Source organism: Crinia signifera, chromosome 3, assembly GCF_055691185.1.
Source record: "Crinia signifera chromosome 3, ASM5569118v1, whole genome shotgun sequence".
NCBI lineage: Eukaryota > Metazoa > Chordata > Amphibia > Anura > Myobatrachidae > Crinia > Crinia signifera.
In genome coordinates, this window is record NC_139219.1 from 107,100,295 (window position 1) to 107,114,664 (window position 14,370).

Consider the following 14,370-nt stretch of genomic DNA (forward strand, 5'->3'; position numbering starts at 1 on the left):
CTTATGTATTATCTGGGCTGCCGATTTTTTGATTGTATGCCTTAACTTAAGGCATACAATCAGATGCAATGCGATGAGATATCGCATCGCATCGCATACGACCATATCGCATGCGATGCGATGCGATAACCCGATTTTTCCATAGGATTCAATGTTAAAATGGACTGAGTCCATTTTAACATGGAATTCAATGGGAAAAAGGGGTCCTTTTCAAACCCCTACTATCCAAGTGGGCATGGAGTTGGATATAAACCTGTGGCGAGCGTAGCGTGCCACCGAGCCCGAAGCGTGGCGAGCGGACGGTATTCTGTGTCCCCTCGCGGGGCTCGTTACGCTCGCCACGCTTCGGGCTCGGTGGCTCGCTACGCTCGCCACAGGTTTATATCCAACTCCATGCCAACTTGGATAGTAGGGGTATGAAAAGGACCCCTTTTCCCATTGAATTCCATGTTAAAATGGACTCAGTCCATTTTAACATTGAATCCTATGGAAAAATCGGGTCCATCGCATCGCATCGCATCGCATGCGATATGGTCGGATGCGATGCGATGGACCCGATTTCAAAATCGGCAGCCCAGTTAGTACATAAGTACCCACAAATTTTTCACTCTCATTCATGAATGCCGGACTTTTTTCAAGCTGCACCCACTTTGTGGTATGCCCTCCCATGCACAATAAGAGTCTCCAAACCTTCAGGCATTCCCTTGAAAACTCACCTCTTCAGGCAAGCTTATTCAATGCCAAAAGCACCCTCATAACCTTCCTAAATCTTTCCTATTCAATTACATCCCCACTGTACAGTCCACACGTATCCTATTTTTTCTTCCTGACCCCTGGCCAACATTGGTGAATGCTCATATCATACAGCCCACCAAGAATATAAGCCTACTGATGGACCATTATGCAACAGATAACACCTATCCTAGTGTATCATACCTATTTCACTATAGATTATAAGCCTGTGAGCTGGGCCTTCCTACCTCTTTATCTGTAAGTAATTATATAGTGTTTCCAATTGTAAAGTGCAACAGCATTTGCTGCGCTATATAAGAAACTTAATAAATAATAAATATATGAAGTGATTGTGGACAGTTTTAAAGACTTTTTTACAGCATACTGTAAATTATGTTTTGACGAATGGTCAGCCACTGTTTTTAATGTGAACTAATTTGTTTTTCTACAGATCTTGATGAAGAAGTTCTTTCCTTTGCTAAAATCCTAATTGAAAAATCCCAATTTGTGTTACCTTACATGGCACCCTTCTGGTTTGAGGCAATTACAGCATTTAGACAAGGCAGGTAAACGCATCTGCTTTGTTGTGTTGCTTTATTTTATTTGCTTAATATGGAAAACCCTTTTCATTTTAATCAGTTACTTATTCTGTGAATAATCCTACACTACAACTTCACACAGTTTGTAACCCTGCAGCTGAAATCCAATCTTAATGTCTTCCACCATTATTAATGTTTTAACCTATTGTCAATAGAATCCTGGGATGTATGAACAGTATTATTGGAAATAATGTTTTTAGAAAATACTTGTATAGGTTAACTCTTATACCATCTATAGAATTGGGTTGCTACTCTGATTAGGCTCCTTATCACTTCCCAATGTAGCTTTGTGACTGAGTCATCCTAATGTTACATCCTTAAAACCATACATGTCGCTGGATCCCCTGAACTGGCACAGGCGTGGCGCACATGCGCTCTATGTGATGGGGACACGCAAGCATCTCACGCTCGCTCGGTGTAGTGCCCATTGTAATGTAGCAACAAAAAAGGCCAACAAAATTTTAGCATGCATTAAAAGGGGCATTGAATCCAGGGACTCAAGGGTAATTATGCCACTGTATAAAGCATTGGTGAGACCTCACCTCGAATACGGTGTACAATTCTGGGCCCCACATTATAAAAAGGACATAATTGAAATGGAAAAAATCCAGAAACGAGCAACAAAGCTTATTAGGGGAATGGAGAATTTAAGCTACGAGGAGAGATTATGCAATTTGGGACTATTTACATTAGAAAAGAGACGTTTAAGGGAAAACATGCTCAACATGTACAAGTATATCAGGGGCCAATATAAGGAACTGGCAAACACCCTTTTTTCAACAAGAAAGGAATCTAGGACGCGAGGGCATGAGTCTAGATTAGAAGAAAAAAAGATTTTGTTCAGCTAGAAGAAAAAAATTAATTGCGGTCAGAGCAGTCAAACTTTGGAACTCTCTTCCTGGAGAGGTGGTGTCGGCAAAGACACTGAATATGTTCAAAATAAGGTTGGACAAACACTTATTGGTTAACAACATCCATGGGTACAAATAAGAAATATAATCTGTTTTTACAAGTCTGTTTTCAATAACAACCTAGGTTGAACTAGATGAACGCAAGTCTTTTTTCAGCCTTACCTACTATGTAACTATGTAACACTCGCGCGTCTCCTTTAGCACGGTGGCTGGGAATGGATTCCCTGCCTGTCTCCGCTTCAGGGAGACAGGCAGGGTTAGTGGGGACTGCTGGTGGCAACGGGGGAATGCTCGCCCCTCCTTCCATTGGATGGCGAACCACGGTGGATTGCTATTCTATCGCCAGGAGCAACTCAAATGAGAGCTGCTCTGTCTGTATACGAGTATTTCAATTAAACACTATTGCTGTAGCAGTTATGGCAGGAAGTCTCTGGATCCTGTGGAGCAGAGATAAATGTGGGAGAGAACACAATTTCCCAAGTCTCTTCCTCCTCGCCCATATTTGGTTGGCAGCTCTGCTGATTGGCTGCTTACAGCATCCTGCTGGAACTGCTGACTTAGTGTTTTTCTGTTGTCTTTATTTTTAAAGTCCCCTGACATCAGTGGCAGTGCATTCACAGATCTGCCCATGTGTGTAAAGATACACAGTTTCAAAAGTGTTGCATTAAATAGTTAAGCCCATGTAAATGCTTGACAACAAAGATGTTAGCCCAAATAGTTTAGTAACATCCATCCACAGCACCCCTGTGAATGTACTGCAGCAGCCGAGGTTACACCGTTTGGGAATCACTTCAATAAAATTATCCTTTTGTTTTTACAAACAGGATTTCAGTAGATCGCATTCTGACTGTCATACACTTTCCATCTCAATATGACTTTCATCACATATACATTGTGCCCTATTTTGACTTTCCAACCATGTAGATTAATGAAGACTGTTAACAGCTGACCTGTCACAAGGCCCGATAATGTTGTTTCTTTGCTTTACTACTTCCTGCTTAAGGCACTGTGCAGTAAAGAAAAGATTAATCCTCATGACAGGTCAGCAGTAAATAATTGCCATAGTTGCTCCATAACTCTTTTTTGTTAAGTGTTTTTTGCTGTCACAGGGAAACCTCCTGCAGCCTTAAAAACATGAGAACTGTAGCATATAGAGGAAGCAGGCAAAGGAGTCTGATAGCTTGGTTTGAAAACAAGTCAAGCCTTCAGAATATAGAGATTTGGTGGCAATCTGCTTGGAGGGGAAACTGCACAATACAGCACTCTAAATAAAATGCCCTTACCTAAGTGAACCAAATCACATATTTGTAGAAGTTTCAATGGATATGCCATAACTATATTTCTATTATATTCTTCAGCCTTGGTTAGGTTAATTTTGACCTTGCCTGGTCTGATTTTCTCTCACAAACTTTAACACTTGCTTTGTTATTTTGATTGCAAGTCATGTGCAAATTCAATTTCTCCTTAAAATATTTTTTTTTACATTTTTTAAAATACTGCAAACAGCCCAGGAGATGCTGGTAATTACCGCCGATGCTGAGACTAGTTCCTGCACCATCGGCTCCATCTCTGGCAGTAGCTGGGTGCTGCAAGATAATCTCACACTGCAGCACTTTGCACCTGTCACTGGAGAAGAAAACATTTTGAAGTTAAACCCCTCCACCCCTTCCCTAGAGAGACCCCTGGGTGCGGTTCTGACGCAACTGATAACACCTGTTGGTAAAGTTCATTGCTCACTGTCTATTTCCTGTCGCACAGTGCATTGAAGGACAGTTTTACTACTAAAGGTGATACACATTAGATAATATGCGCTGTGAGCGATAAATTCAAATGATTTCTCTTGAACTTCCTGTTGTTCCAGATAAACAATATTGTCTCGCTCCGTAAATGCAGTCATTGACAATATATAATTAAATTGGGCTGCGTGTTCATAGGATATAGGACATCGGTAATGACAGTGGGAACATGCATTGATATTGAGTGTACACACTGGGGCCAAATGTATCAAGCTTCACAAAGTGATAAAGTAGAGAGTGATAAATAACCAGCCAATCGCTCCTACCTGTTACTTTGCAAACCCAGACTGTAACAGGTAGGAGCTGGCTGTTTATCACTCTCCATTTTATCACTTTGTGAAGGTTGATACATCTGGCCCTTAGTGATATTATAAATGCAATCTCTTAGAGGGGTCACAATGACAACATTCGCTCCACTAGGGAGCCTTTTGCACATCTGCACACCAAATGAATACAATATTTGAAGAGGAGCCCCAATTTATTTGATCAACGAGGGGGTGCTGTTCCCAGCAGTCAGGTATACAATATTTTGGAACAAGAGAAAAAATGGACTGCTATGTGGGGAGCGCACTGAAAAAAGGGAATCATAAAATATAACCTTTATTATTTTATCATTAATATTCCCAAATTTACTATAAGGGAATTGTGGTTGCAGCGAAAAATAGAGGTTAAAAACATTTACATACAGACATATACACACAATGTGCCCAAAGATAGAAATAAAGTGTTTTAAAATCACACTAGGATCCAATTTGAAAAATGTTTGTTTAATTTCGGCCAGTGATGTTGTGTCCCATATGATAATTCCCCTATGGGCAAACAATTGTAACCATGTAGTATGGTTTCTGCTAGTCTCAGATGTTATAAGGATTCATAGGGTGTCTGATATCCTATTAGAGCAGTGGTTCCCAACCCTGGTCCTCAAGTACCCCCAACAGTGCACGTTTTCCAGGTCACCCAGCAGGTGCACTCATTATTCAGGCACATTTGAAAAGATCCACAGGTGGAGCTAATTATAGCACTTGTGATTCTGTGTGGAGACCTGCAAAACATGCACTGTTGAGGGTACTTGAGGACCAGGGTTGGGAACCACTTTATTAGAGTGTGTTTAATTCTCTACCATTTATTATAATGGGTCTTTTGGTGCCACCTATTGGTGGTTAATCATATTACACTGATTTTATCAGTACCTTTATTTCTCCACCATTTATTATAGATGGTCTTTGAGTGCCATCTACTGGAGATTAATTATAATGCATTGGTTGTCAGTGTATTTTGTCAGACAAGACTTATTTTGACAACCAACTGATTTGTTTGCAAATCAGAAAAAAGGATTGGGGGGGGGGGGTAACTATAATCAGTTATTATTTGAGAAGCAGAGAGACCATTTCTGCACAGAATAAAGAGTGTCTATGTTGGTATGTTTGCACATTCAGGCAAGTATATTGCCCTGATGTGCCTGTGCGCTCAGGTAGGTATATCCTGTGTGTTCTGTGGCAGGGTTTAAATTATTCCTTACTGCCCTCAGAAAGATTTACATCTAGAAGGTTTACACCTGATGGATAATCACTACCTGCTTTACCCTAGGTGTTGTATTATTTCTAACACCTGGGAGGTCTTAGTAGCGCACTGTTACACTAGCATCACATTATTATCAATACATTCAGGCTAACAAACATTTCAATTGGATTCACAAGCCAACGCGAGTGTTTCACTGACTAACTCAGCTTTGTCAAGTTCTTGATATTGATGCGGCCTTCGCTCCATGGGGGTAACGGGTGAAGCGGCCGAGTGGGTCCACAAGGAGGGGGGGGGGGGTTGCTCACCTCCATTGTGCTCCATCCCGCCTCATCACTCCAAGGTGGGGGGGGGGGGAGTTGCGGTAGCCGAGTGGCGCCCCAGGGGGGTGGTTGCTCACCTCCATCCATCCTGCCCCCTCCTGCCGCCCTCCAGTGGATGGTGCCCCAGGCAGATGCCTAAAGCTGCCTAGTGGTGGTGCCGGCCCTGGCTTAGCAAGTCTTGCAGGATCAGGCCCTTAGTGTGTATGAGGCTTAAGTGCTTTGTTTCTGAGGTGGGAGTAAAAAATTAACTATGTTGCAATTCAAGGGGTTGAAATACAATTTACTTTACCTGCAGTATAAATACTGGCTGCTTCTGCATGTAGCCCACAAAATGCCTGGGCAGCTTTGTTGTTACACTGTAATTTAGATTTGAGTTTGTACATATCCCTCTCACATGTACATATCCTGGAATGGTGTACAACCCATGTCAGTTCTGTATCCGTGATCTGCTTCACAGTCTGCAATACTCATCTGGGAAAAGATGTGTGTTGCAAAGGGGGCTAATGACCAGATACCCACTTCTAATTCACACTGCCGATCGGATGGGGCTGAATTCGGCCCCGTTTCCGATGTGGGGGTCTGGTGCATGTGACCTGTGGGGCCACTTGCAAGGGGATCTGTAAGCATACACATACCCTTGCATACAAATGTGGGGATTCACGTGGGGGGTGGTAGGGTGTTTGCTTGGCAGCCGGGCAGTGTTTACCTGTTTGCTAGGATGTGAACATAATCCCCAAACTTCTGAGGCTGAAATAAGTTTAAAACTAGTAATGTGTACCCAGCCCGACATTGCTGTCAACGGGACCCTTCATGTTGCAAGTGCATATACAGACTTGCCAATTCCAGCTCCAACTTGGGGGGGGGGCATTCTCTAGCATGTCATTGCTGGCGTCGTACCCTGGCAGCCTTGCTGCATATCATTGGTACACACTAAACAATGAACCCAATATGTCGCTCTCTGAAGTGTGGGATCTGGCGACATACAGTATCATCAAGTGTGTACCTAGCTTTAGTCTAATGATGGATTACTATCAGAATATTAAAGATTTTTTTTTCTTCACAGATACGCAGACTGTGCTATATTGTCACTTTCACAGCTGGAAAGTAGCCTGCGCCTGATCTTTGCTATGGTAAATCATTGTCCAGATAGGATTCTAACAGCAGAGGTATGTTATTTATGTTAAACTGTGTCAACACAGAGACTGTAATGGTTTAGTAATAGCTGAAGCCCCTTGCTAAAGCTGTGGAGGGCCACATTTGCTGTAGAGGGATACTTAATTTAGTACTTCACATATATATATATAATTTAAAAAAAATATTAATAATAATAAAAATATTTTACATATATTCTGCGAAAAAATTCTGTGAAACAACTTGCTATAATTGATAGTATGTTAAGTGTTATTCTCGAAATCCTGCACTATGGGGGTTATTCTAATTGGTTTGCACAAGGGAGCAATGTTTAGCTTCTGCGTATTGCCTGTTCCCCATCCCGTTCACACCTAGCAGTGCGGGCGGGGGGGGGGGGGGTTGGCAAGGGGACAGGCGGCGTCCCATGGGTGTTCCCATGGTAATTTCCCAGTGGTATGGGGGGGGGGGCAGGCAACTGATGTCAGCTGCTTACCCACTTCCCGCACAGGGCGCCCGCAGACCTGACACCACATAGGTGTCTTAGGTCTGCGAGCGCTGTAGATGGTCCCCGCACGCAAGCTGCGAATGGATGTTTATGCTAAATCGCACGCGTGTGGGGGAACTCGACATGCAAGGGGGGTGGCGTTTGTGCGGGCGGTGTTTAATCCACATGCAAAGCTGCTAATTTTGCAGCTTTATGTGTGGACCAGAATAAGGTCCTACATTCAATCCTGAATTAATCCTATATCCCTTTTGCTCAAGGCTGGTGAAACAGTGTGTTTGGTAGGCCCTTTGCCCTTGGTTGACAAAATTTTAACCATCGCATACACTTGCACAGGCAGAGACGGCAAACTACATACAACACAGTCTCCACTGTGGTAGATTGCAGCTGTCACTATCCACCTAGAGGAGTTTGCTCTCCTCTGCTGTAAAGTGCATGCTCTGGAGTTACGGCTGCAGCTTGTGTCCATTTCCCCCATTGTAAGCAGTATATTAGCTATATGCCAGTGTGCAGTAGCCAGTCAGCCTTGTATAGAGCTTTATCAAATGTACAATTTACCTTTTCTCTTTTTTGTTTCCAGTCTACCGCTCTGTACACGACCTTTGATGAGGTATGATGCCTTTTTAGTTTCAAATGTAATAATGAAATTTGAACGGAGAAGATAATGTACATTTCTTAATACTGTATTAATAGAGTAGCATATTGCTAAATAACATGATTACAATATTGTTTGTTTAATGTGTCCCAATGAGGCATTTTAATCTAATCTCATTTGCGGAGTAGATAGATAGTAGATAGAGAACACTTTTCCATCAAACTTGATTTGATAGGTACCAAGCCCCCCTGGCATGCCTCCTGAAACTCTCTATTTTTACACCCCTTTCTGATAAAAATTTCATATAAATTTAATATCAGTCGATAATTGTTTTGCTAGTAAGAGGCGTTTAAACATTAGATGGTACAACTGTTTGAAAAGCCCCACAAGGTCAACCAGCGTGCACTGGGATCAAATCTGCATTAACACTGCCGAAAATGTGTCAATATGGAAGCGTGTGTACTCCCCATTAGATTTGGGTGAGTTATTTGGTTTCTGTGCAGGGTAAATACTGGCTTCTTTATTTTTTCACTGCAGTTTAGATTTCAGTTTAAACACACCCCAGCCTCTCTCTGCACAGATTACATTTTCCTTACCTGCAGTGCACATGGTTTTGCCCATACTGAGAACAAATTTGCCCTGAGATCCAGTCTGAATTAGGCCTTCGGTCTTGCTCATTAGTACAATGACAGTTTCAAATATATATAAACCATCATCGTCATATTCAGTAAGAGGGTGTGGGCTGTAAGCCTGACAGCTAAGAATGCTACAACCATTGCTAATGCTTTTGAAAATTTTTTCCAAAAGCCTGATGTGCTGCAAAAGCTGCAAACCGATCGTGGTAAAATAATTGTAAACAAAGTCGGAATAAAACATGGAATAAAACCAGTGGCGTAACTAGAAACATGTGGGCCCCATAGCAAAAGTTTGTAAGGGCCCCTATTTATCACCTAATGCTAAAAAATGCATAAAGCATATAATACTTTGACAGGCAAAATGGGCCCCTCTCAGCTCTGGGCCCCATAGCAGCTGCACCCCCTGAACCCATGGTAGTTACGCCCTTGTATAAAACATTTCACAACCAATAATGATGTGAAAGCAGCCTTTACAGCGCTCACACCAGAAAAGGAACATAAACATAAAAAGTTAATCAGCACCTACTAATGTGTGGATTCCTTTAACAAAAGTAGGTGTTTGATGGAATTAAAACTTACTTCTGTGTCCAGATAGCTGAAAACAACACAAACCAGTATTCAGGTATGACATAATGTATTAATATCCAGAAGGGTAACAAATTATGTGTATCCAATCTATCCAAATTATTTAGGGGTTTGGGAAAAGCTACAAAAGTTTTAAATGTTTAATGGCTATAAATGGGAAAAAAACGGTGATGGAATGCACTGCTGCCACTTCTGGTCCCCATGGGTGAGGACGGCATTTATGGAATGGTATTAATGTGCATGAGGATTACGCTGCTGGCAGTTGAGCACAAGGTGGAATGCAAGGCCATCATAACTATTCTACAGTGGTGAATAGTTCTCCAGCAGGCAACACTGGAGATGTTTACAGTGGGTTATAGATTGGTAGTCACCGGGAGCTTGGCACTTTAAGAAATTAACATAGTGTGACTCCAACTCTAGAGAAGGATGGCACCTTTGAAGAATATAGGCACAGGACACTTTAAGATGAGTCGCTAGCACAGGAGCAGGAATCCTGGAGAGCGACAGCAAACATGATGACACCATCAAAGATGGACAAGCTCAGGTCAGACTGTGGAGGGAAGGTATGTTTGTTAGTAGCAAGGCTGCTGCCCACTGTAATGGTAGAACTGTGTGACATTGGCGGTGGCTCCGGAGGCCACAGAGGAGGAGACACAGCCGCTGGAGGAACAGGAGTGACACCCTGAGAGGTCATCATGTCAGGAGTGCCATAGATGCTGGATGCCGACAGAGATGCTGTGCAGTGAACGGGACACAGACAGCGCTCATAGAAACTAGGCCTGTAACGCTGTGACATTCTGAAAAGGCATGTGGAAGGTAAGTGTTTAGTTACCCGTATCATGACAGGAGGGTAATAAATCAGCTCCCAACTGCCTTGTTACAGGCTGTATTTGAGAAATGACAGAAACTGAGTGGCTGGTCCTTTATCACTCTTTGTCATTCTCCACGTTATCTCTTGTTAAACTTAATACTTTTGGCCCATAGTTTGAAGCTCATACATCCAAAACATCTCTCTATTGGAGAGTTTGTTCAGTATGTCACCACTACTTCTTCCAGGTTTCACTAATTCAATTGCTTTGAGTGTAAGGTCCACAGGGTTAGACTGAAGACTTGTTCAATAAAATTATAGGGTACCGAATGATTTTTAGTACTGTTTTTGATGTGGCAGACATGTTTGTGTATGCATAGTTTCAAGTTGTATTTTTTTTTTATTACCCACATATTTTACGCCAAACGGGCGTTCCAGTTCCTTGATCACCATTAACGATATCCTTGATAAATTGGTAATTTAAAAAAAAACAACATTTAAAATATCCTTACAATTCATGAAAGGTTTCTGTTCTGGTGTCACCTTATTTTTAAAAAGACCTGGTGCCAAGAGGTCTTTTTTTTTTTTAACAATTTTACATTTTGGAGGGAGGGCCTCTTTCAGAATGGGATCCATCAGGAGAACATTCTATTGTTTACTGAAATATTTCTTAATTAGGTTCTCTTAGCAGTTGTATATGGTAATCAAGGTGATGTAGCGGTACTTGTTTCCTAGCACAGCACCTGCGATTTTGATTGTATCCTTCGGGTCCAAAAAAATCGTGTCGATCGCATCGCATGCAACCAAATCGCATGCGATGCGATTGATGCGATTTTTACATCGGAACCAATGTAAAATGGTCCCTGAGACCCGATTTTACATTGGGCCCAATGTTAAATGCCCCCCAGACCCCAATTTTCATTGTATACCCACCCTGATGGGTCAAATGCCCCCCCCCATTGTTAACGCCATCCCACGATGAATGCCAACCCGAAGCATTTCAGCCTTTACTTTTTTAGGGACTTTACACACCCCTGCAGAAAAGCCACTGACAGCACCAATGTGATCTTCCAGTTCTCCAACCTGCAGTGCAATTTAGTTTTACCAAGGTTTAAAGTTACTTGTGTTAGCCGCCCGTCCCTTCCCGGCACTGCTCCGTCTGCTGCAGTGGCCTGGAGGACAGGAGCTGGCGGTGGACGGCGATCCCTGCCCCGCTGTGTAGGAAGGTGTCGGGGACGTTGCCAGGTTGCTTGGCAACGTCCCGAACTTCCGCCCGGTGTCATCAGCCGCCAGGTGGCCCTTTTGAACAAATAGCTGGCGTCTGCTGGGAACAGAAGCCAGTTAGCCCCAGTGGTGTCTGCAGAGTGTTCCCGGTTCCCAGGCTCCTGTATCCTGCCTTCTGTGTGCCTTCCACGTGCTGTGCCTCAGTCAGCTTGATCCAGGTTCCTGCTCCAGCCTGTCAGCTTGCTTAACCCCTGTGCTTCCTGTGGATTCCAGGGGTTGTGTGCATTTATTATCTTTTCAGGTATCATCTTGTGCATTGTTGAATTACTGTTCTTTTGGTATTCCTTGCTACGGTTCCATCGTTTGTATTGTTACACCTGGTATTTGCGGTTATATTGTGTCACCTTTCTGCATTGTTGCTGTTAATTTATTGTACCGTAGGTGTGCTACAGCCAGGTACTCTTGCTTTATCCCTGCCTCCTGTAGCAGCCTTTTCATCCGTAAGACCAGGCGGCAACGGGGTTGGGGTGGAACTAATCTACCCCTTCAAACATGGCTGGTATTGGTGAAGCCTAGTTCGCAGGAGGCAAATAGGACAGCCAGGGGCCCGCAACGGTAGGCTGGTACATACCCAGCATAACAACTTGCTTCATTTTTTTGGTCAGAACCGGGCCCCATAATGATAATCCCTTCACTGGCATGCTGATGATTTTTCTCCTTTTCATATCTACACTTATCAAGTAATAACATTCATACATTTTTATATATACTGTACTATCCCAGTGTGCCTCTAAAAATTGTATGTCGTTATTTCTCATATATTTTACTATACTTACTGTATGTCTAATTTCTTATGTGTACTTTTAATAAAGACTTTTACTCTGTTCCTTAGGTTTTGTCAAAGCAGTTAAGCAGTGCTTGTGAAAACCAAGTGCCAAGCACACTGGGAGAACCAGCTATGGTAATTATATATGCCTCACAGCGCTGATGTCATGGGTTGGATTCATATCCTTATCTGTATGGAGTTTTTATATGCTCCCCATGTTTGCCTGTTTCCTCTGGGTACTCTGGTTTCCTACTGCAATCCAAAAATATACTGGTAGGGTAATTGGCTCCTGGAAAAAAATGAAACCGTGTGTGTATGTGTGTGTGTATGTGTGTGTGTATGTGTACATGGGCTGATTAGATTCTTAAAGTGGTTATTTTCTACCATCAAATTCTATGTTTCTGTGAACAGACTATTCATACAGAAGGAGGTCAGAAGAACATTGTACATACAGATGTGTTCAGGTACATCTAGCCAAGTAGCATTTCTTATACTGATACAGTACTTGTTTCCTAGCACGGCACCCATTGCATGGTATACCATAAGACTAAATATGGTATGCGATGCGATGAGATGCGACGCGATGTTGTACAATTAAAAATTGTATGGCATCGTATGCCATACAATGGCATACAATGCGATGGTATACGATTATTTTATTGTACAACCACCCTGATGGGGGACGCGTATTACTTTACATGTATTCCGATGCCCCTCGCCTCGCTTCGGGCTACGAGGTTTGCTGCGCTCGCCACACTATCTAGAATCAACTTCATGCCGACGTGGATAGTGGGGGTATGAAAAGGTCGGAGGACACGTACCGCCGTCCCTCGCGGGCTTGCTGCGCTCGCCACGCTTTGGGTTCGCGTTGATAGTGGGGGTGGTGTGGGGGTGCATTTAACATCGTAAGGACCCATTAGGGTGCTTATACAATTAAAAATCATATTGGGGGTGCATTTAACATTGTAAGCACCCATTAGGGTGCTTATACAATAAGAAATCGTATCGCATCGCATGCATCGTATGCGGCTATATGGCATGAGATGCATGCGATGGCATAAGATGGAAATTTTTGGGCGCCATGCTAGGAAACAAGTACCACCCTTTCCTCTATCATCAATCTTAGGGGCACCATTACTCCAGTCAGAGTCTAGCACTAAACAATCAGCTGACTCTAGAGTTGCCACCTCAGGCATCTTCGATTCCTGGAGACCCCCCCCCCCCCCACACACACACACACACACACACACACACACCTTCATGTGTGCGTGCGCTCCCGGAAAAGTGGGCGTGGCTTTGTAAAACAGACATGACCTCTTCAGAAAAGTGGACATGGCCTCTAATACAGACATGTATTGAAGTCCCTATTGTTACATTTAATAACACATTTCCCGGACTGACAACTCCTACACAGAGATACCTCATACATCCTCCCCTCACCCTGACACCAGTGACAACAAATTCACAGCAACCTCCCCCACCCCCTCACTTCTCTAACATGCATATCTGCCCCAAACACTGACTGTCCACACCCAAAACCCCCCCTCCACACTGGCCTCACCATTTCCTCATCTGACAGCACAGACGGGCAGAGGTCCCCTGGGACTGATACACAGTAGCAGCAGGCTTATCTCTCCTGTGAGACTCAGTTTGGGAGGAAGCGCTGCTGCAGCATCCTAAGCTGTTAGCTGCACAGTGCTCCTCCGTCCTCTCCACTCCTGCGGCCCAGTTTAAATATTTCTGCAGGTAGAGGGAGCTGTGGGGCGGGCAGCAACTCGCAAGTGCTGGAGACACACTGTGCATGACCTGTGGCCTTTCTGGCACCCGGACTGAACTTCTTAAAGCCCATACACACTGGGCGATTTTGAGCTAACAGCAGCTCACTTTCACCATTTGAGCTGCTTTCAGCATCATCGCCGGACACTGCCGCTCACCTGCTGGTATTACAGCGGATGATACCAGCAATTAAGGGGTTAATGAGTATAGGATAACCATTTATCCATATATACTTATTGCTGCAATAAGAATTATAGTATCACCAATATTTACCATACCTCTGATCACGTCACTTATTTGCAGGACCATGCTACTATGTGTACTTACTTTGGTGACTACACATGTGCGAGTTGGTCACTCCTGGAAGATACCCTACAGATGGAGCGCCTCTCTTTCAGCGCTGGGAATC

At 43.4% G+C, this 14,370-nt stretch overlaps 1 protein-coding gene across 2 annotated transcripts in view; it reads left to right on the plus strand.

Annotated features, from left to right (window-relative positions):
* Positions 1–14,370, plus strand: part of ERMARD (ER membrane associated RNA degradation) — a 118,612-nt gene that overhangs the window by 40,358 nt on the left and 63,884 nt on the right. For both annotated transcript variants that reach the window (XM_083176362.1, XM_083176363.1), the window contains 4 exons: positions 1,184–1,298; positions 6,943–7,045; positions 8,093–8,122; positions 12,252–12,320. In XM_083176362.1, the coding sequence (XP_083032488.1) occupies positions 1,184–1,298; positions 6,943–7,045; positions 8,093–8,122; positions 12,252–12,320 (317 nt within the window). The remainder of the gene's footprint in view (positions 1–1,183; positions 1,299–6,942; positions 7,046–8,092; positions 8,123–12,251; positions 12,321–14,370) is intronic.